General features: G+C 42.8%; 1 protein-coding gene across 3 annotated transcripts in view; it reads right to left on the bottom strand.

Moving 5' to 3' along the window:
* Nucleotides 1–22592, bottom strand: part of usp54b (ubiquitin specific peptidase 54b) — a 113754-nt gene that overhangs the window by 2793 nt on the left and 88369 nt on the right. For 2 of the 3 annotated variants that reach the window (XM_066665008.1, XM_066665009.1), the window contains exons 8-18: nt 21076–21222; nt 19347–19496; nt 19062–19233; nt 17675–17851; nt 16387–16999; nt 13521–13648; nt 13179–13337; nt 11936–12055; nt 7808–7976; nt 2270–3195; nt 546–667 (exon numbers count right to left, since the gene is read on the bottom strand). In XM_066665008.1, coding sequence (XP_066521105.1) covers nt 546–667; nt 2270–3195; nt 7808–7976; nt 11936–12055; nt 13179–13337; nt 13521–13648; nt 16387–16999; nt 17675–17851; nt 19062–19233; nt 19347–19496; nt 21076–21222 — 2883 coding nt within the window. Of the gene's footprint in view, nt 1–545; nt 668–2269; nt 3196–7807; nt 7977–11935; nt 12056–13178; nt 13338–13520; nt 13649–16386; nt 17000–17674; nt 17852–19061; nt 19234–19346; nt 19497–21075; nt 21223–22592 lie in introns of those variants that run through there. The other variant, XM_066665011.1, reaches the window with a different exon arrangement.

Genomic DNA, 22592 nt, shown 5'->3' with positions numbered 1-22592 from the left:
GTTTTACATATTTTTATGCAAATATGTAAATGAACATCTTCTGACTTTACTGTGCAGCCTTCAAAAGAGTATTTTAATTAAATTTTCAGAGATGGTGTCTGTATCATTTGAAAGTATATGCAATGATACAATCCATACAAATTGGGAGGCTGTGTACAATGTAAATAAAAACAAAATGCAATGATGTGCAAGTCATTTAAACCCTATATTTAATTGAAAATTGTACAAAGACAATATTTCAAATGTTGAAACTACTGTGTCTGATCTACTCCTACCAGCACCACACACACACTAACAAACCACCACCACTCCAGGGTCACTGCAACGGTGAGAATGTTCTACAACCCAAAAACACCTGCTCTGTGGTGGCGTTGTTGGGGTTCTGAGCATTGGAGAAAGAGTAAAAGGGGGCTAACACATATTCAGATAAAACGATGGACTAAAGTCTGTAATTGTCAAACTATAAAGTATATGGCTGTATGGTCAGCTAAGCTGAGAGAATGGACAACGGATGGTGTATATACAATTGTCTGTAAATGTCTGACCATATTCAGGTGTGCAGTGGGACTGCGACTGCCTGGTGGCCCAAATGCAGTTCTCTCCAACTCAGCCGTAGGGGTCCGAGAGCGCCCCACCCCAGAGAACAGTTTCCGTGTAGCAGGAGGAACTGTGCAAGGCAAGATGAAATTAGCTTTTTAGTTTTGCACAGGGGCTAATAGTTTTAGACATTTTTGCTGACAGCATTCTAAGACATGTGCTCAGTTATTAAATAAACAGTTTTACAAGTAGAAGTAACCAGAATGTTTTTTTGGTTTTAATGTGATTTCACAGATAGCAGCATATTCGAAAGCACAGGATCTTTGACAAGTACATACTGTAGTGTCTGTATTAATAGTGTGTTTGTATTTATCAACTTTGGTCTGATTAAAATGAACCCTGGTCTATTGCTCTGTTACTGTGGTTCTTTATAAACAAGCAGACCAGGACTGCCTGAGCAGGTGGGTCTCTGTCCATTTCTAAATGAACTCTGGTACAGTTTCTTTCAAGTATGAACACAATAAGAACCAAAGGCATCTAGACAAACAGATGTGACACTAAACACTGCAAGTGAAATGAGTGAGTTTCAAACAAACAATGAGCTGAGGACAAACCTAGAGCAATGAGGAATTTATGGTGCTGTTCTGACTCCTTAATATATTTTAAATAAACCTACAGCTGGGTTTCCAGTTGGTAATAATACCCCCAGGTATACACCGCTACATTACAGGCCTTCAATCCAACCTGATGGATTGTTCTGATGAATGGCCTGCAATATATAATTTGTGTATGTTTTTTTTTTTTTGCTGGACTGCTTGCTGGGCCAGCCTAGAAGAGGCATATGCGCTTACTGACTGACTGACTGACTGACACCTAACGTTGAAATGCGCAGGTATGAGTAAGAACTGTTAATTCACCCATATTTCACAGAGAGAATTTAATGTAGTGCCACACCACCACTACGCCGCTGTTGTTAGTCCAGCCATATTTCACATTCAGGTTTGTGAACACTTTTGGGGGCCTAAAAAATGCATGTTCAAGTGTTCAAGGATTCAGAGAGTTGAGAGCTGAATTGGGACATGTTCGTGTCACTTCAGCGCTGTAGGTCCACCGTCCACCGCGGTGCAGCTCAGTGTTTTACTGGAGCTTCAAACAGAAATGTGTTGAACGTTGATGAGGTAATATTTGTCATAGTCTCTTCCTTATTTTTGGAGAATGTTTCTGTGTCACAACCTTTTCTTTACTAACGTTACTGACATTCTGACGAGTAAAGTACATGTGAATCTCTAGGTTATTAAAGCCAGAACACCAGAGCGAGGTGCTACTCAAAATAAACGGGGCTGTGAATTTGTTACAGCATCGTTTTATCAGTCGGTCACTTATAGAAATGTAAGTCAGTAATAAATATCTAGTTTAAGCAATGCCCTTTATCAAGTATAGATACTTGGTTGATAAAATGTTAAGGTGCTTGGTTTTAGAAATGTTCAAAAACAAGTAATAAACTAATTTTATAGTTTATTACTTGTTATTATTGCAAACAAAGACATTGAAGCAACAAAGCTTCTCCAGACCTTCCAATGCCAAGGGTATGTATTTCAGGTATGTCTTGTTTGTAACAATGTAACAATGTATCATCTTTAAACAAACTACAAGCATGAACACACTTTAGACTAATTAGATTTTTCACCAATTGAGGCTGGTAAATCTGAAATGTCATGCATGGTCAGTATACCTGGTTTCCCCATGGCTGGAGAAATGGCTCTCTGCTGGGCTCGGCCTGGACCAGGACCCGCCTGCAGACTGGCCTGGTACAGTGAGTCCAGTTCAGAAAGCTCCTGGTCCTCAGACTCTAGGTTTGGGTCTGGCTGGGAGAAGGGGTGTTTTGGGATGCTCTTGATCTTCAGTGGGGGGCTGCGTGAGGGAATATTCCATCCAGGAGAGAGTGGAGAGACTGTGGATGTGACAAGGTGACTCTGGTCTGGAGGTGTCTCATGGGGAGTGACCACAGCATCAGGACGATCCAGGCTCCAGGAAGACCAGTGACGGGCCACAGGAGCCGGCCTAGGGCTGGAGCGGGACACGAAGGTTGAGTGAGGTAAGGCAGAGTTGCGTAAGGGCTGCCATACTGGGGCTCTGGGATGCTCCTGTCTCATCTCAGGCTGGGGGCTTGATGTCGCACTTGGATGGCAACTCCAGTCTGGGCTATGGGATGTGCTCTTCCACATGGGAGGGGCAGGAGGGGGAGGTGATGAAGGGGAAGGTGGAGGCTGCTGCTGCTGCTGCTGAGACATCTCTCTGTCCTCATCCAAACTCCCCCAGAAATCCAGGGGCAGTGAGGGCAGAGAGATGGCCAGGTGCTTCCGAATGGGCCTGATCCGCACCCCAGAGGCCTGCAGAACATCAGAAATTCGAATGTTCCCCCATTCCTCTTCTTTCTGCAAAGAATAATTACTGCCTTGTGTGGGGTCTTGAGGGCATTGCTGAGATGCAGAAGGGTGTGGACCGCCAAGTGATGGGCAGTTCAAAGCAGAAAACATATTAGAGGGGGGTGGCATCATCTGGGTGGGAGGTGGCAGGCCTGGGGTAGTGTCCTGGCTGGCTTCCCACACCTCTTCAGGATTGTCTGTCAGCAGTATTTGGACCGGGCCAGGCTGTTCACTGCAAAAAAGAGGGCAGTGGTCAGACTCAGAAAATGCTACTGCTCCAAGTCGAATGTTCACATTACTTTGATATCAAAGAATAAATGCATCATTGACACTGCAAAAACAGACTGATATGCATTAAAAGAAACAGAACAAATTTCAAATAATGTTTAATAAATACCTTAGTACAGTATTGTGCAAAAAATCAGAGGCAAACTGCATTGTAACTGCACTGAAGTGTCAGTACTAATTTTTCAGAAGTTCATTACGTTTAAGATAGTCCACTTGCATAACTAAGGGTCAAGTTCCAAATATTATAAAATGAAATGGAACAGTTAATGTGTGCGTGTGTATAAATTGAACAGATGTTGTGTTGGAGCTTCTATAATCGCTACGCAACTATAATATTCCCCTTTTCATTCATTCATTATCTGTAACTTATCCAGTTGAGGGTCGCAGTGGGTCCGGAGCCTACCCGGAATCATTGGGCACAAGGCAGGAATACACCCTGGAGGGGGCGCCAGTCCTTCACAGGGCAACACACACACACTTACACCTATGGAAACTTTTGAGCAGGCAATCCACCTACCAACGTGTGTTTTTGGACTGTGGGAGGAAACCGGAGCACCCGGAGGAAACCCACGCGGACACAGAGAGAACACACCACACTCCTCACAGACAGTCACCCGGAGGAAACCCACGCCGACACGGGGAGAACACACCAAACTCCTTACAGACTGTCACCTGGAATGGGACTCGAACCCACAACCTCCAGGTCCCTGGAGCTGTGTGACCTAGACACTACCTTCTGCTTTTTTTATGACAATTGCAGGCACTTTATTTATTATTTTTTGCTAAGGTTCCAAGGGGAACTTGTGAGCCTTCATGTGAGTTATGCCAGCAGGATTGAGTTCCAGTGGATTGTGGAATCCAACAACAGTTTGCAGACTCCCCGCCATCTGCTGAGGATTCATGATGACATTTCCCTTATGTGGAAATACTAAATAAGTAAAGAATGGTCCCTGATTTTTGCACAGTACTGTATACAAAAAAATGAGCGCACGTTGTGGGTTTACATTTCTTACATAACACAACATATTAGGTAAAATTAGCAAAAGTTAAAAAAGAAAATATTAATTACAGCAGAGCCTATAAACATTTGTCAGTACGACATTGAGTATAATGCCAAATGTCGCTTAATTTAACTTCCTGATATAACACCTTTGAGGCAAAATATTTTTAATACGTGCTTTTTAACAAATCATTTGGAGAAGAAAACTCAAACAGACAATGTTTTACCTTGAGGGACACTTTGATACCAAAATGTACAGGAAGTATTAATAACAAGTTGTTTTATGTTAACACAATTTTGACAGTTATTTAATTTGTAAGATCTATAAACACTATTATTAGCTCATTCTAATCCCTTTTAGACCTTGACATGAAAGTAGTCACTGAAGAAACTCATTTTTCCACACTCGTTTACTTCAATAAGAATATGATACTCTGAAGGGCACTTTAAAAGGCACCATGTCACCGAGAGACCAAGGTCAGTTTCTTCTTTAGTCATGCGCCACATTTCACACCACACCACACACACACACAAACACAGAACACACATTCTCTTACACAAATTTATACAGACTGTGTGCCTTCAGCAGTTGATTCACAGTATGACCTTGACATTGTTTTCATAACCATTGCATAAAACAGAAGAGTTACAGAAGCAATAAACAGGCCCATAAGCTCCACTGAACATGAATCCAGTAGATTTCCAAACACTGTCTCTAAATTCAGCCCTTAAACAAAAGTGCAGGACATTCATCTGGGCTCCAATCCAGTAATGTCTCCCTGTGACCCGCAGAATGACCAGCAGTGCAAAATAATCACCACGTAAGTTTCCCTCTAATATGTGACTCGAGTGAAAGGACAAACACCGTCCGACCAAAGCACATACTCAGGGTAAGGTTATTGTATTATTTATCATTAATTACTTCTGATTATTTGTTTAAATATTGGTCTATGACATATATTCTAACTGTAATCAAGTGCTGTAGGTTAATGTATAGGATTTAATGGGCATAGCCAAGTAAACTCTCACACTGGATAGGCCTTCAGGAGCTGAACTGATGGCTTGGCATTTTAAATAATCTACCACCAAAAGGAAATGGCAGCAGATTATTCCAGTCACTTTCTGATTTCTAATGAGTGGAGGTAAAAAAAGTTCTTGATACTGACAAAACATGTCTTAGACTTTTTTTATAAATAGAAAACTGCAGGAGCTATGTGTCAGTGGTCTGCAGAGAAACAGCCATTGGAGAAAATGCTTCAAACAAGGTGAAGTATATGCTAATATAAATGGTTTTACAGCTTCAAATGTTTAACATGTAATGAATAAATTGTGTTTATGTGCATCATTATCTTCATTACGACATTCTAGAATGCTTGAGGCTAGTAGAAATACACAATTTTTACCTTCGTATTTAACAGCAAATTTGACATTTACGACCCGAACCCAAGGCCTTTCCTTAATATTCACTATTCATAAGACATTTATATCCCTATAGAAAGTGTGTGAAGCCTCTTTTTTTCCTCTGGATTAGAGAAAGAGAAAATGGGAACGACAAAGATGAAGAGCCATAATCCCATTTAAGCAAGCAAAGTACATTCAATTTAAACCGTGCTAGTGGACTCTGAGGGCGTCTCCTTATGTCCACATGCTCCAGAGCGTGGGGAAAGGGGGAAGTAGAGGGGGCAGTTGGGAAGTACTAGAGTAAACATTCCTGATGAATGTGCTAGCGCATCGGCTCCCTGTAAATACTCCTCAAGCAGCGCGTAAGGTAATTACCCAAGGGTCTTTGCCCGGGTCAGGCCATACATCACATCAGCACCTCTAATCGATTGTGAGGGATGAGAAAGGAAAAAAGTGTGAAGCAAAATAACCGCAATCCATTGACCAGAATGCGGCGCCACCCCACCCCACCCCACCATTGCCCGCAGTCCCAGGTCTCCGTCCTGACAAGACGGCCAGCAAGCACCATCCCTTAATAAGTACTCAGCTACAGTGAAAGCAGGGGCTGTGAAAAAAGTGATGTCCTCTGGCTCGTCTGTGCTTACAGTGTGGGTGGCTGACCTCTGTTTATAGCACAAGACTTTATCTCAGCTGAAAACATAAGACTTTACTGTATTGTGCATTGTTCTAATCTAGTACATTGTTTATGTAATCTTAATGGATGAAAAGTCACATTTTCAGCACAATCTTTTGATTAAACCAACAAAACAAACAGAATCTGCATGGAGAAATAAGCCATCATCAACTTATTTATCATAATCATCATCTTTTCTGCCTAATCTATCAGGGCAGGGCAATCAAAGAAGCCCAGTAACCAACCAAAGATAAATGTTTTCAGCCTCTTATATCTGCAATCTTGTTCTTCCAGTCAATATCCAAAGCTCATGACCATAGGTGAGTGTGGGGATGTAAATACGTTTACTAATAAATCCAGAACAAAGAAGAAAGAGAACCAAGCAAAAAAGGCTACAATCCAGAACTGTGGCTCATACTAATTTAAAAGAACAGGTGCTGAAAGTGGTTGTGCTGAACAGGGCTGTTTAGACTGGAGACAACTGAACTGTGCTGTGTTGTTGATTCTTCTTTCATTTATTTTTTGACCAAAGCAGGGCACATTTCATTAATACAACAGGGAGCATTATGTGGTACATTATGACCGCTGTAAAAAGTCACATATACTAAGGAACTACAACTCAAAAAAATGCAACTAGAACTAATCATTCATTTGTTTGTTTGTTCATTCGTTCATTAATTTGTTCATTCATTCATTCATTCATTCAGGTGGTTAATTTGATCTTTGACAAGGAATCACATGGCAGTAACAAAACCCAGACAGGGTTCATCACAGGACATCACACACACAATCACACCTATGGGCATTTTCATACGGTCAATTCACCTACCAAATTGTGTTTTTGGACTGTGGGAGAAACCTGGAAACACCCGTATCCTCACAGCCAGTGGCCCGAGGCAGGGATGGAACTCACAACCCCAGTACCCTGGAGCTGTGGGGCAGCAACATCACCGGTTGCATCACCATGCCACCCTAACTAGCACCAGCAAATTTTAAGACAAGCTTCCTTTTTAAAGAAATGCTTCCTTATTTATAAAGCAGCAACACACATTTCTGAAGAGGTGTGCTGGATATTGTAGCCACTGATGAAAAAAAGCTTTCACAACAACACAGTAAACACTAACGTTAACAAATCATTTTGACAAAAACAAACACAACAGTAGCAATAGCACACAATTTAAGGAACACACAAACAGGATACAAACAGTGCCTCTCTTTTAAGCAATACTTAGCCACAAATAAACAAATTTACACAATGTGCCCTCACCCCAAATGTGACAGTAACACAACTGTATTTGGAGCAAGCAGAAAATTGTGTAAATGTGATTTTTCACCAAACTATTGCTTTTTTTTTTCACTAAACCACGAGCCATGGCTGATTTCTGTTACTCTGGTTAAAATGCACTGTGAGACACAGGGGAGCTGGCTGAGTATTTTGGGACAGGCAGTAAGCCGGACACACAGGGGAGACAGTAGTGGTACCTGGAAGGCCCCTGTGGGCGGCTGGGCTCCTGCGTCTGCTCTGGCTGTTGCTGCATGCGCTGCTGTAGGCCCCGCGCTCTCCTCATGCATTTTTGCAGCTTGGCGTCAGCAGCCATAGTCCTGCTATGAGTGTTAGCACTGCCCTCATGCATGGAAAATCTTAGTTTAGCTACAATGCAGAAAAACAACAAAAAAAAAGAGAGGAAAACAAAGAAAAGAGAGAAGAGAGCAGAGAAGAAAGGAAAGAAAATGTAGAAAGAAAAGAAAGAGCTGAGTTATGAGGGGCCCGCATGCAGACCATTTCTTTTGTTATAGAAACGACAGTAGTGAATTTTAAAAAAAGGAGAGCGGTGAAGAAGGGCAGCCCACCTTCCACCCGAAAATGTGGTCTAGGCTGTGTTCAATAGGCAAAGCTTTGTACACTGATTAATAACAACATCCATTTGTACACATCAACTTTTAATGAACCATAACCATTATTCCCTGTTTAAGCAAAATCTCATAAAAAATTCCTCTGGTCGAACGTGCAGTGTTTTGCTTACTGAACACACCCATACCTGTATGAGTGAAATGTTAATTAAGATTAAACCAGGTAACAGTATGGAGAAGCACTGTCCTGGTGACAAACAGGAGAGAAACCAACCTCAGTTTGTTAGTAAAAGATAAAGCCAAGAATAAATCCAAGGGCCCATTCTATGCAGTGAATATGAAGATTTTCTTGTAGCTCTGAGAGGAAGCTGTTTGCGGGTTTTTCCGAGATCTTTAAGAGAAAGCGGCTGGTTTGGTTGCTCTCCTGTCTGCAGCTGTTACATGGAAGACTGCATGGGGAGGTTAGAGTGTCACGCCACAGATCCCTGAAAAACGGGTTTCATTGAAGACTTGATATGTCATTAAATCTGCCTTTCATGAATGTTCTATTTTCAGAACGTTTAAGGCTGTCAACACCAGCTGCTCTTTGGTTCACTGTACATACTGCTGACGCTCTGCTCTCATGACTGAGCTGAGAAGGGTGGGTGCTGGGTTTGAGGGTGGGGGGGGGGGGGGTGTTAGGGCCAGCACATAACACTCTCACACACACACAGAGCGAAGCAGGAGTACAGCCTGAACACACACACACAGACAGAGACACAGGCATAGAAATGAAGAGAGAAAAAGAGGGGGAAAGATACATAGAGAGAGAGAGAGAGAGAGAGAGAGAGAGAGAGAGAGAGAGAGAATGAATGCCATTGATGGATTACGAGTTCACAGCAGTGGTCGCCTTAATCTGGGCCATCTATGCGAGAGAACCTGATAGTTCTAAACCACACTGAAAGCATGACCTCGTAGACTGGGCCGCAGTTTTAGAGCCTGAAAAGTGGAATAGAAGGTTTAAGCTTTGAACTTCCTGTACACTATGGATAGATAGGTATTAGTTTGGTTTAAATTATTTAGGAGCCAGCGCACTGAAAGATTCAGAAGAACAATATTTACACAGCCTGCCTTTTCCCAGAGTACAACTCTGCCACACATACACACACTGAACTCCGAGCAGAAGAGAGAGAGACATGGAGGGTTTGCTGACCTGGATAGCAGTTTTGCGAGCGGGGCGTGGTATAAATAGCTTTGGTGGAGAGTTTTGCTTGGCTGAAATTGTTCTCTCCTCATTAATCATTCATGCAGGTATGTCGGCGCTTTGGACAATATCCTGGAACCAACATCCAGGACAGAAAACCATTCCCGAAAGAAGATACCTGGCCCCAGCTTTTCAATTTGAACAAGACAAACAGCTTCAGGCGGATCTGATTAGGACTGAATTATCTGGGCAAAATATCTAATTACGCTTCTTTGGATTAATGACTGCAATTGAATTTTATTTCCTATTATACAGTGCTAACACTATTATTCTTAAAGGAAATTGTGTGAAGTATATTATAAGTATTTAGGGCTGAATCCAGAAAATCCCCTATTTCTGATTGAAGACTTGAATACATGAACAGTGAGTCAGTTCACCAGTCGGTTACGTCTGCACCATGTAAACAATGACTGGGGGTTGGTTTGCTTGATTGAACGTTTATAAGCACTGTGTTAATCGTTTTTCCCATTTAAAGCTTAAGAAATCCTTGTTGATGGGGTAGTATCAAATACAAACTGAGGAACTGATAGTTACTGTGACTTTGTTGAGGTTAAGGGTGAAGCATTTTAAACCGTTTTCAACATAGACATAAAATACAATTTCCACATGTTTTGGAGGAGATTCTGTAATTGCACAATGCATTTTTGTGGTTGGACAATGAAACTGAAACACCTGGTTTTAGGCCACAATAATTTATTAGTATGGTATAGGGCCTCCTTTTGCGGCCAATACAGCATCAATTCGTCTTGGGAATGACATATACAAGTCCTGCACAGTGGTCAGAGGGATTTTAAGCCATTCTTCTTGCAGGATAGTGGCCAGGTCGCTACGTGATGCTGGTGGAGGAAAACGTTTCCTGACTCGCTCCTCCAAAACACCCCAAAGTGGCTCAATAATATTTAGATCTGGTGACTGTGCAGGCCATGGGAGATGTTCAACTTCACTTTCATGTTCATCAAACCAATCTTTCACCAGTCTTGCTGTGTGTATTGGTGCATTGTCGTCCTGATACACGGCACCGCCTTCAGGACACAATGTTTGAACCATTGGATGCACATGGTCCTCCAGAATGGTTCGGTAGCCCTTGGCAGTGACGCGCCCATCTAGCACAAGTATTGGGCCAAGGGAATGCCATGATATGGCAGCCCAAACCATCACTGATCCACCCCCATGCTTCACTCTGGGCATGCAACAGTCTGGTGGTACGCTTCTTTGGGGCTTCTCCACACCGTAACTCTCCCGGATGTGGGGGAAACAGTAAAGGTGGACTCATCAGAGAACAACACATGTTCACATTGTCCACAGCCCAAGATCTTTGAAACCGACGTTTGGCATTGGCATGAATGACCAAAGGTTTGGCTATAGCAGCCCGGCCGTGTATATTGACCCTGTGGAGCTCCCGACGGACAGTTCTGGTGGAAACAGGAGAGTTGAGGTGCACATTTAATCCTGCCGTGATTTGGGCAGCCATGGTTTTATGTTTTTTGGATACAATCCGGGTCAGCACTGGAACATCTCTTTCAGACAGCTTCCTCTTGCGTCCACAGTTAATCCTGTTGGATGCGTTTTGTCCTTCTTGGAGGTATGCTGACATTACCCTGGATACCGTGGCTCTTGATACATCACAAAGACTTGCTGTCTTGGTCACAGATGTGCCAGCAAGACATGCACCAACAATTTGTCCTCTTTTGAACTCTGGTATGTCACCCATAATGTTGTGTGCATTGCAATATTTTGAGCAAAACTGTGCCCCTCTGCTAATTAAACCTTCACACTCTGCTCTTATTGGTGCAATGTGCAATTAATGAAGATTGGCCACCAGGCTGCTTCAATTCAGCCATGAATCCTCCCACACTAAAATGACAGATGTTTCAGTTTCATTGTCCAACCCCTGTATATATCAACTGGGTTTTATAGCTGTTCAAGAATTCCAACCTTTAAAGTTAAATGTAGTCTAATTCAATCAAATGGGGGCTTAGAGGGGTCATAAAATTGTGCCCTGAAATTCCGAATGAATTTCATTCTAGATATGCAGGTTTAAAACATCATAAGCTAAAAGGCCCATCCAAATGGCATTCTTAACGGATAACTCTCACACGGAATGAGATGTTCCAAAACCCACTGGGCTATAAAGCTGCTTCCATCTCCGTTTTACATTGGGCTTCCCATCTACCCAAGCCAAGTGCTTTTCAATAGCGTGATGCTATCAGCGGTAGTGTTAATCCACCTAGGCTGAGCCAGTCAGGACCTGCTTGTGTAACCCTGCCCAGGCACAGAGAGAGAGAGAAAAAGAGAGATAAAAAGAGAGGCACACACTCAGGTAGAAAAGCGGACGAGGACAACAGCGACACAATGGTTAGGACGGACACGGAGAGGGACAGACAGAAGCTCACAAACAAAGGCAAAAGCGGGCAGCTGTGGGACAAAGGGGGGCAGCTTTGGTGGAGGAGGAATGGGGGAGGTTTTTGTGGGGTTAGACACAGGCAGGGGGCGGGGTCTGGGTCAGCATTACTTACACACTGCGTGGTGCGAGAGCGCCAGGGCGGCGGCTGGGTCTCCAGCCTGCTCCAGGCGCAGAGACTGCTCTAACAGAGCGTCCGCCTCAGCCAGGCAGCGCTCAAAACTGCCCCCCTTCCCTGCAATTAACACACCAAGGCCAGGCCACTGAAAACACATACACACACACAAACACTGGCCACAGCAGGCCGGGCGTGTTCCCGAATACACCTTAACAGTTTAAAGCACTATCACTTTATACGACAGGGATATGCAGTGATCATCAGTTCGGAGGCAATCAGGAAGTTAAAAAGTCTGCAGGGCTACTGTGAAAAGCAGTGATTTATGTTTGAGTACATACTCACGCTTACATTGACTTATATAATCAGAAGTAAAGGAATAGTTTGTCTACACTCAGCATCTGGTACAGCCAGCTATTTCTTAGTGAAAAATGTTTCAACTGTTCTCCGCATGTGTGTATCTCTTTGTACTAAAGACAGGAGTTCGAATCGTGCCAAGTCTCGATCACATTATGCAAATTACACAGATCTAATTGGTGCCTATAACCATGCATTTGTTGTTAGTACATTACCATACAGGATGTGCTTGTTCCTCAAAGAGCTCTTCTATTATTGCAATTGTTGATTGGTGTTAATTGGTGCCTTCTTCCATCTCTGCATAGTTAGCATGATTAGTGAATGTATACATTAAGCCAACGTTCTATTACTGAAGAGATCTGCCTCAATCCCGTGACCCTGTTGTGCTACTGAATTAGATAACTTCCACTGGTCACACCTGCAGAAGACAGAGGAGCCTTTGGAGCATGCTCAAGTGGAAGACGACGGATTACTGAGAGCTCACTTCTGTACTGTGAGTCAATTCAGGTCTGCAGAAGGCAACCTGGCCCCCTGCTGCCCTCTGTCTTCATTTACTCTGTCAGTACCTCTCTGCCTGTCTCTCGCTCTCATTCTCTCTGAGAGCACTAAAGACAGTCTAACCCACTTAAAAAGACTAGTGAGAGGTAGGAAGACAAAACAAACAACAACAACAACAACAACAAATACAGCTACATTTAAACCTTATCTATGTCACAAGTTCTTAAACTTAATTGTACGGCCCATGTGTATATTTCCCAAAATTCCGGATGGTTGTTTCCATGTATAAGTTTGCAACGAAAATACAGCTCTTCTTCATGATGATCCTGAATTAGGACTCCAGTGTTTTCCTCACTCTGTATGTCTACAGAGCTTGTGGGGTATTTACCCTGGTGCTGAAGTTCATCCAGGTCCATGAATTTGCTGGGTTTGGGGTTGAAGCCCATGGCTGCCTCTCTCTCCTTCTCCTTCTTCCTCTGGAGCTCTTGCTGTCTCGCTCTGCGCGCCACCTCTTCCTGCAGTTCATCCAGCTCACTGCGGCCCTCTCCTGCACACATACACAAGGCATGAGTGAGTACACTACATTATACAATACACTACAGTAAATGTCCTTCTAAAAACATTAAAAACAGTTTCTTCTTTCCGTATTTTTTTGTTTGTCTATTTGTGTCCATACGCTGGTAAGAGCAGTTAGAGAAAGATGTGCATGCTGTTGGATGTTGAGGCTGACCCAGGCTGGTGGGGCTACTGCTCCAGGTCGGAGATCTCAGTTCTTGCAGGATGGCACTGCTGCTCTTGGACTTGGGCACAGTGCGCCAGGACGGCCCTGAGATCACAGCCCTTTTACTGCTAGCCTCCCTAAAGCAGAAACAAGAGGATGATCAAGATTAGAGTAAACCATCACTGAAGTATTTTTAACAGTTTCAGTCCAAGTAAAGACAGCCTTCTGTTTTCATACTTGAATGTACACTGTTCAAATGTTTTAGCCTGGCAATGGTTATATATGGTTAAGTATGGATATGGGTATGTGTAATACTACTAATCAAATACAAAATCAGTATAATACCTGTAAGTATTTGTGTCAGAACTGGATATGGGGATGACCCTTGCATTTTATAAGCATTTAATCAGCACTCACAGGCATTAATTCTTTTAAGGTGTTTAAAGTTATCTTTGGCCAGAAACACTTTTTATATATGCTAGTATAAATTAAACAGATTTTGGGGGAAATATTTTTTGTCCATCCTTCCATCCATTATCTGTAACCGCTTATCCAGTTCAGGGTCACAGTGGGTCCAGAGCCTACCTGGAATCATTGGGCGCAAGGTAGGAATACACCCTGGAGGGGGCGCCAGTCCTTCACAGGGCAACACACACACACACGCACACATTCATTCACACACTCACACCTACAGACACCAATCCACCTACCAACGTGTGTTTTTGGACTGTGGGAGGAAACCAGAGCACCCGGAGGAAACCCACACGGACACTGGGAGAACACACCACACTCCTCACAGACAGTCACACAGAGGAAACCCACACAGACACAGGGAGAACACACCACACTCCTCACAGACAGTCACACAGAGGAAACCCACACAGACACAGGGAGAACACACCACACTCCTCACAGACAGTCACACAGAGGAAACCCACACAGACACAGGGAGACCACACCAAACTCCTCACAGACAGTCACCTGGAGTGGGAATTGAACCCACAACCTCCAGGTCCCTGAAGCTGTGTGACTGCGACACTACCCGCTGCGCCAATGGTTTTTGTTTTATATTTAAATTATTTTCAGTTGCACAGCACAGGTTTGCTTTAGATATGCAATTGAATTAAGTCAGATTTAAATATTAACTTAATTATTTCAAAGCTGATAGACGTGGCATAAAAATGTTGCAAAATATAGCCCACGTATGAGTAAGCAACTGCTGAAAATAAAAGTATTAGACACTATTTATATTTCATCTTTGAAAAGTTTATGAAAAACAGTACTATTTAAAAAAAAAAGAGAGAAATGAATGTGAATTTTTCACCAACAGTGTATATTACCTATCTGACACTGTGAAGGAAGCACTTGTGCTTGCCAAGTTGTGTTCCAGTCCTGAGATCATGATCGCTGACTCTAGTTCTCCAGTGTTTTGATTAGTCAGTCATCAAACAGACAGGACACGCTGTCTCAGTGGGGATTTCATTAAATGACAGTGTTTCTGCACAATATAAACAGCACACTATACAGGAACTCAATGTTCTCAAACTGCCCAACTATAAATTCACAATTCGGAGAGAGACACACACAGAAAGAGTTTTGAACTGATCCAAGATGCTTGATAACTATGTAAATTTTTCTAGTTATTCATGAATTTTAATGTTGGAATAGTAGTTTGAACTTCATGATGAAGATCTTTTTTCAGTTCATTCGATTTCTGTAACTGCTTTATCAAGTTCAGGAATGGCACGTGTCCAGAGTCTACCCACAATCAATTGGTGCTACCCGGAACACCCCCGCCACCGGACAGGCCACCAGTCCATCACAGGGCTGTACACACTCTTTTTTTTTTTGCATAGTCAGTCTACCTACCAGCATGTGGTTTTGAACTTTGGGAAGAAGCTAGAGCCCCCAGAGGAAACCCACACAGACACAGGGAGAATACACCAAACTCCTCTGACATTGATCTGAAGTTATGATCCAAGCCAGGACCCTGGAGATGTGACAGCAACACTAGCTGTTGTGCCACTGTGCTACCCCACTATTTATCTCATTGAGTAGGACTTCTCCATCTATCCTTTCATTATCTGTAACTGCTTATCCATTTCAGGGTCACGGTGAGTCCAGAGCCTACCTGGAATCATTGGGCGCAAGGCGGGAATACACCCTGGAGGGGGCGCCAGTCCTTCACAGGGCAACACACACACACACACTCTCACATTCATTCACACGTACGGACACTTTTGAGTCACCAATCCACCTACCAACGTGTGTATTTGGATTGTGGGAGGAAACCGGAGCACCTGGAGGAAACCCACACAGACACAGGGAGAATACACCAAACTCCTCTGACATTGATCTGAAGTTATGATCCAAGCCAGGACCCTGGAGATGTGACAGCAACACTAGCTGTTGTGCCACTGTGCTGTGCCACTATTTATCTCATTGAGTAGGACTTATTCTCTTGCATTATATTTTTATTTCATTAAGTACCCTTATTATATTTGTGTCTTCAAGGCTCATGAGACTGATTATCTCTGTTATGACTGGCTACTCTGTTGTGCCTCATAGATTGAAATGTTGAAAAACGTACACATTTCCACTTCCCCTAGATGTAGTTGATGAGCCAAATTATTCTCTGTGTGGACTTTGCTTCTTTTGTTTAAGTTCTTTGAAAAAATCAAACCAAATCTAATAAATTCTAATCGTTTCAGATTTGATTTGAAAAAATAAAAACAAAACAAAAAACATAGAAGCCATAACATTACAGAGACTCTTTACTTCACATGTCAAACATAATGCTGTTGAATTCCATTTTTCCAAACTGTTTCTTGATATGTTCGCTCTAACCTAATATTTAAGAAGTAGTGAATGGTACCTGGGTGCACTGATGTTGTGGGTATCAGTGAGAGGCATGTCCATGCTGATGGGGCTGTTGCTGTTCCTCTCACTGCTTTCATAGCCACTCTCCATCCTCTGGATCAGCCGAGGCTGCTGCTCTACACCTCTCAGTGCGGAAGGAGCAGCTAGATGCCCCACCCCAAGAGCAGACCCGCTCCCTGCCCCATCTGTCACATTCCCCGACTGTCCTGCTCTAGGATCCTCAGTTCCTGGCCCTGACATACATTCTCCGAACGTTTGTGCAGCTGCATCCTCTGGCAGAGGGGAGGCACCCAGAGAGCTGTAGCCACCTTGCCTCGGTCTGTCCCGGGTGAAGATGCTATCGATATTCAGGGCTTCTCTCCTGGGTCTCCATGATGGCCGGTAGCGCCCCCCGCTGGAACTGGACTTGGACTCGCTGCTGGTGCTCTCGTCTTCCCAGTCTCTAACTCGTGCACCAGCCTCCGACCCTCCTACTCCCGAACTGGAGGAGGAGGAGAGCGGCCGACTGTGGATCATGATACTCACGGTCTCTTTATAGTCCTGCAGCTGGCCTGTGGAAGAGGGCCGAGGTGTGGACATAGGGGTGGGCTGCTCTTTGAGGACCTCGCCTAGATAAAAGGCATTGACAACTGATTTGAATCTTTACATTTTGTTACAAAAATACAGGCAAAAAAATATAGGTTAACAATGTACCCTTTAGTTCTACTTGCTCATTAGTCCTTCTGAGAAGACAGCCTCTGTTGCGTATACAACACAAAAACTACCAAATGTTTTCAATATATTCATTTGCAAGCTAATTCTTATGCTACACAAGTACTGTCACTTAAAATGTTAAGATGGCAAGCCTGCAGCCCTGTATTAATTCATCTAAACCCTGCATTTTATTTTTCCCTGAGGTGAACTGATTATCCATATTCATTCATATTCATGAACAAGAAAACTTAAATATAAGAACGAGTTGAAATGCACATTCACTCTGTTGATGATTCTAAAATGACTAGGTCAGTTGTATAACATCCAAAACTACAAACAGAATCAAAAACATAAGAAAGTCTCAATAAAATCAACAGCTAGAATTTTCTATAAATTTGAAATATAATAAATAAAACATCTAAAAGATCTCATGTTTACTTTTTCAGTCTACACTGGAGAACTTATTCCAAAATGTGGAATAAAAGGGCTATTCTACACCTTTCTCAACTAAAAACCAAAATTCCAGTGACGGCCAGTGTGGTTCTCTATTAGAAATATTTGTGTGTATGTTTGTGTGGCGGTAGCAGTACCTGCGGAGTCCATGCTGTTCTGTGAGCCGCTGCTGTCCTGATTACACACCACGGTTCCCTGAGAGTCGGAGGAGAAGTGGGAGGCCATGGACTCATGGTGTGAGCGGGAGTGCTTGTAACTGTAACTGTCTGTAGAAGAGTCTGTGCGTGTGTCACTGGAGATAGACGGCTCCCTCCCTGAAGACACATCAACCACAACATTCAGGCACAGACACAGTCACAGAAACTAATAATAGCAGAGTTCAGAAAGCTGTTTCAGACTATTTTTCATCTATTTTCACTTTAACCCAAATCGAGCTGGGTTAGTTTTATCTAGGGAGAGGTTATAATTTGTACACAAATGAGCTTCGTGATATTATTCCCAGGACAAATCTGCAATGTCTGCAGTCCTCAAACCTGACAAGTAATGATTCCAGAGTGAATGACCTTCTGTAATTGGCTGAACCCAAAGCTCTCTCAGTAACAGTAACTGTTATAATTGATCTCAAACAAACAAACCTGCTAATACCACTGGCATTTTGTCACATTACATTGACATTTACATCCAGACTACCAATAATCCTGAGCTATTTGTAGCTATATTTTTAGATATTTATATCACAAAAGTATTATTTCACAGCAGCTTTTCAATATGTTTCTAAAAGTCTTTTTTTCAGATTTGGTCAGAACTCATAAATTGTGTTTACAAGTTGCTGCTGAATATAACATGTGAGTGTAGCAACTTTTTAAGCATGGGCTACATCAAGAAGATAGCAAGTTCAATCCCTGGCATTGCTGTACACATCCAAATCCAAGAGTACAAGAGAACACAACTGGCTTAAAGAGAGTGAGATAGTCATCCCTCTCCCCAATCTCTCAGCATGATGAATACATGATGGTGGTTAGTGTTCTCCTCCAAGATGGCGCTGTGGCACAACAGGTAGTGGCACAACACAGCTCTAGGAGCTTGGGCTCTGCTGTTCAATCCCCTCAAAAGTCTGTGAAATGTTTGGTGTGTTCCCCCCTGTGTCTGTGTTGGTTTCCTGTGGGTTTTCTCAGAGTGCTTCAGTTTCTTCTCACAATCCAAAAAAACACATGTTGGTAAGTGGAATGGCGGTGCAGAATTGTCCACCATGTGTGTGTGAGAGAGGACACCTAGCCATTGGGTGGAACTGGCAAATGATTAAATGCAAAAGTGTGGAGAAACTTGAAACTGGAATGGTCAGCCACACAGACACTGGATCCCCTATGAATTTGCCAGTCAAAGTGCTTTACATATTACAAAATAAAATGTCTCCAGCTGAAAGAATGATTCCTACATTTCAGCTTCCTTATCTTTCACTCGCACATTCTCCCTCAATTTATTTCTAATTTTTCTCCTTCCTCATCCACCATTTATTTCTCATACCAGAGTCTTCACTGTCATAGCCAGCCTTGCTGCAGTGATGCAAATCCAGCTGAGCTGAGGGGACATCCTGTGATGACACAGGCGTCCCTCGGGGGTCAGCATAAAGCAGCAGTAGTGGCTGGTAGTGTCCCTTTATACAGCGCGACACCACGTCCTTCCACTTGGGTCCAATCTGACAACAGACACACACATATTGGAGGGAGGTTAAAAACCCATCAGTTACCTTTATTTACTGAGGAGTGGCAATATTATTGAAGAAACACAGTGCCGGCTGCTTGCTGTTACCTCTTTGACGTGAGCATCATCAAAGTACATCCACTTGCGTATCTTGGTTTGGAAGAAGAAAGTGGAGTAGTGTTTGCCATAATAACACACCATGCCCACAAGGTAGAGCTCTGATTGCTTGGCCCGGTCGTCTGTCACTCTATAGAACAACTAGGGGTGGAGACACAGAAGAGATGTGAGAGCCAGTCAAACAGTCCATGACGCAAACGCACAGTTTGCCACTCCATTGTATGAATCTTCAGTGAGAGACTAAATCATCAGGGGAGATACTGACTCATCAGCACTGGTGGAGGGCGTCCTGACTCATATGGCCACATCGACAGTACAATGAATACATGCCATACAGCAATACATCCATAAAAGTCACATGACTGAAGCTAAACGTTTCTGAGATGTAATCTTCTAAGCAAGGTCCATGTGAAGCACACATGAGCTCAGCTGCAAATACACTGTCCACTGCCAAAGTGAATACTATGTTACTTTCAAACATACCAACCCTAAGGATAAAGACCACTTTTGTTTAAAAGTCTTAACATTTATCAATTTTACTTTTCAAGAATGAATTACAAGCTGTTTGCTAAGAATATTAATACAATAATTAAAAATAACTCCAATGTTCCAAGAATAGTAGCATTAATGCTAATATAATTGCTTACAATTAAGCTGATTAGCAGGCTCTGTGGGTTGTAATAACCCTCTGGGTTGATGAACGTGCTGTACATCAAATTCAATGTTCAAACTTTTTGTTAATATCGTTGAAATACTACAACGCAGAAGTATGCTTCAAACATTTCCAGAATCTGTAGAGTCTGCCTATTTCTATTCTGCTATGAGTATGTATGTGACTCATATCCAGAGTTACACAAGATACCCATCATCTGCCTCCTGCTGTGTGTGATTGGTGGAGTCTTGTGTCCATTTATGTACTGTGTGAAAATGACCAATGGACACTCATTTGTGAAGGAATGTTTTCACAAGGACATGAAGAAGACATGAAGACTTCAACTTTTAGCTTTAAGGCAAACTGAGCTCTTTTCACAGTGCTCCATGTGCTCATATGTGACCTTATTACAGAGGGAGCTGGAATGTTTGGCATAAGACAAACTTAAAAAGCTAGACCAAAATTGTGAATAAACCTTTAGACCTCAGATGATCCACATTAAATGCTGTCAAAATAATACTGACCAAATGTGGTGCTTTTCATACAGAAGCTTGCAGAATTTAATGTCTGTGGGATCAGAGGTCACATTCCTCTAGACTCCACAGTGGGAATAATACCTACATTTTTTTGACAGCATCCTTAAACTTAAATCATGTAAGCCAAGCCTGAAGCCATCGTTTCTAATGAAGAATAAGGATTTTCCAACATGCTGTTTATATTCATCACCGGTTTAAGTTATTTTATGAACATTCTGCAACATTAATTGTAAATGACATCTGCCCATACATAAAGATCATACAGTACATTTGTGAACAACAGCTGGATCATTGGCTTGATGTTCATTAAAATGTCTCCCTTGTTGTGAAGAGTGGGTCTACACATGATGTTGCTTTCCTCAAAAGAAATCTGGCTTTCATGTGTAAAATCACAAGAAAATATGCAAGATGTTCCTACAGTTTCTAAGGCTATCATGTATGTGATGAGAGCAAAAGAAGTGGTAAAGGCCTATGAGACATGCTGTCAGGGAGAAGGGGGTTAAGTGTATATGTGTTTGTGAGCACATCTTACATCCCCCAGGCGCAGGCAGGTCCCCAGACTGTGAATGACATCCTCAGCCAGGTCTGAATGGTCAGAGTCCCAAACCAGGCCGATGCTGATGATTTCGGGGGAGTTCATTAGGACCCGGCGGATACGCAGCATTTCTCCACAGTTACTCTGAAAAGCGCACAGACAAGAGGGGGCATTCAGTCTTTATGTGTGTGTGACTGCTGCGTCCGGGGCAAGACACCACGAGAAGGTGTAGGTCAACTCTGCCAATGCCTAACTGTGCTTGAATGAGCTCAGGAGAGGGAAATACAGAGTCTTTAAAAAGGGTCTGCGTGCTCCAGAGGGGCCTTATGTTCAGCACCCAATGTTCTAGCAGTTTTCTTTGAGTCATCACCCACCGCAGAGTGGCTTGGCATCGGCAGTGCGGAAACAGGAGGAGAAAACCCTGGCGGTCAGTGCCACTGCCAGCCTGACCCCTGCCCACCCCAAACACTGCTTTTGTGCAGTGGAGAGTGAGAGAGAGAGAGAGAGAGCAGGCTGGCACCAAGACCAGGCAGGAAGGGATTAGACAAAGAGCGCTGTTCTCAAAACCCATAGAGCATCTCTCTCTCTCTCTCTCTCTCTCTCTCTCTCTCTCTCTCTCTCTAAGAAGGAAAAGTAGCCTCAAACCATCCTCAGACGACATATTTGCTATTTCAGTGGGATACTAAATCAAGCAGAAGTAAATGTAGCCTAGCAAAAAATGAAAGCTGGTGTAAAGAAAACGCCACAGTTCCCTGTAGCTCTCTAAAGCAGTGGAACTTCATAGCACGTCTATCTAGAGCATATATCTATATGTATGTATCTATAGTAAAGATTCCTAAATAGTTCTTGTGTCACATAAGCGTCCATGAATAAGTCGTAATTGGCAGATAGCCCTTTTTATGTGCTCTAATGCTTTATCACCTCTAGAACCCTTTTGGTGGGAATTAATGAAGCTACTTCCTTGTTTTTGGGGTCTTAAATGAAAATGTTAAAAGTGGAAAGTGAGTTGAATTTGTCTTTCCCAGACTTTGGGTGTCCTCAGACTTGCCAGTTTTGGTGTGATTACAATTGGTGTGATTGCTCTGTTAGCGGGGTTTGTTAAAGAAAGTGTGAACGCTCACTTTTGAACATTTTGTGAATGCAATACAAAGCAACGGCATCTACACGAGCCAAACAAAGGACGTGAAGCATCTAACGTCTATCCTCGTAACGTCTGTAGCGGAACTGCTCTGGTTTGTGCAGTTGAGGAGTTTTTGCCACTGGTTTCCTCTTACTATTTAATCAACTCTTGTTATGTTTCCAGGTAAAACTACATCCAGGTGAACACATACAGCTCTGACAGCTCTGACCACTGGCCCACAAAATGAAAGTAATATGTCATATGTATTTTTCATGTACTTTGGTTAGATTGTAAATGTGTCAGTGTGAACTTGAACCAAACCAGGACTAAAATGTAACAATGTGTTATTTTCTTGTTTGGCTCAGACCAAGTCTGAAAAAAAGACTCTGGGAAA

The sequence above is a fragment of the Hoplias malabaricus genome, chromosome 3, assembly GCF_029633855.1.
Source record: "Hoplias malabaricus isolate fHopMal1 chromosome 3, fHopMal1.hap1, whole genome shotgun sequence".
NCBI classification, from domain to species: domain Eukaryota; kingdom Metazoa; phylum Chordata; class Actinopteri; order Characiformes; family Erythrinidae; genus Hoplias; species Hoplias malabaricus.
Note: the sequence above shows the minus strand (reverse complement) of the source record. Positions and strands in the feature narration are given on the sequence as shown.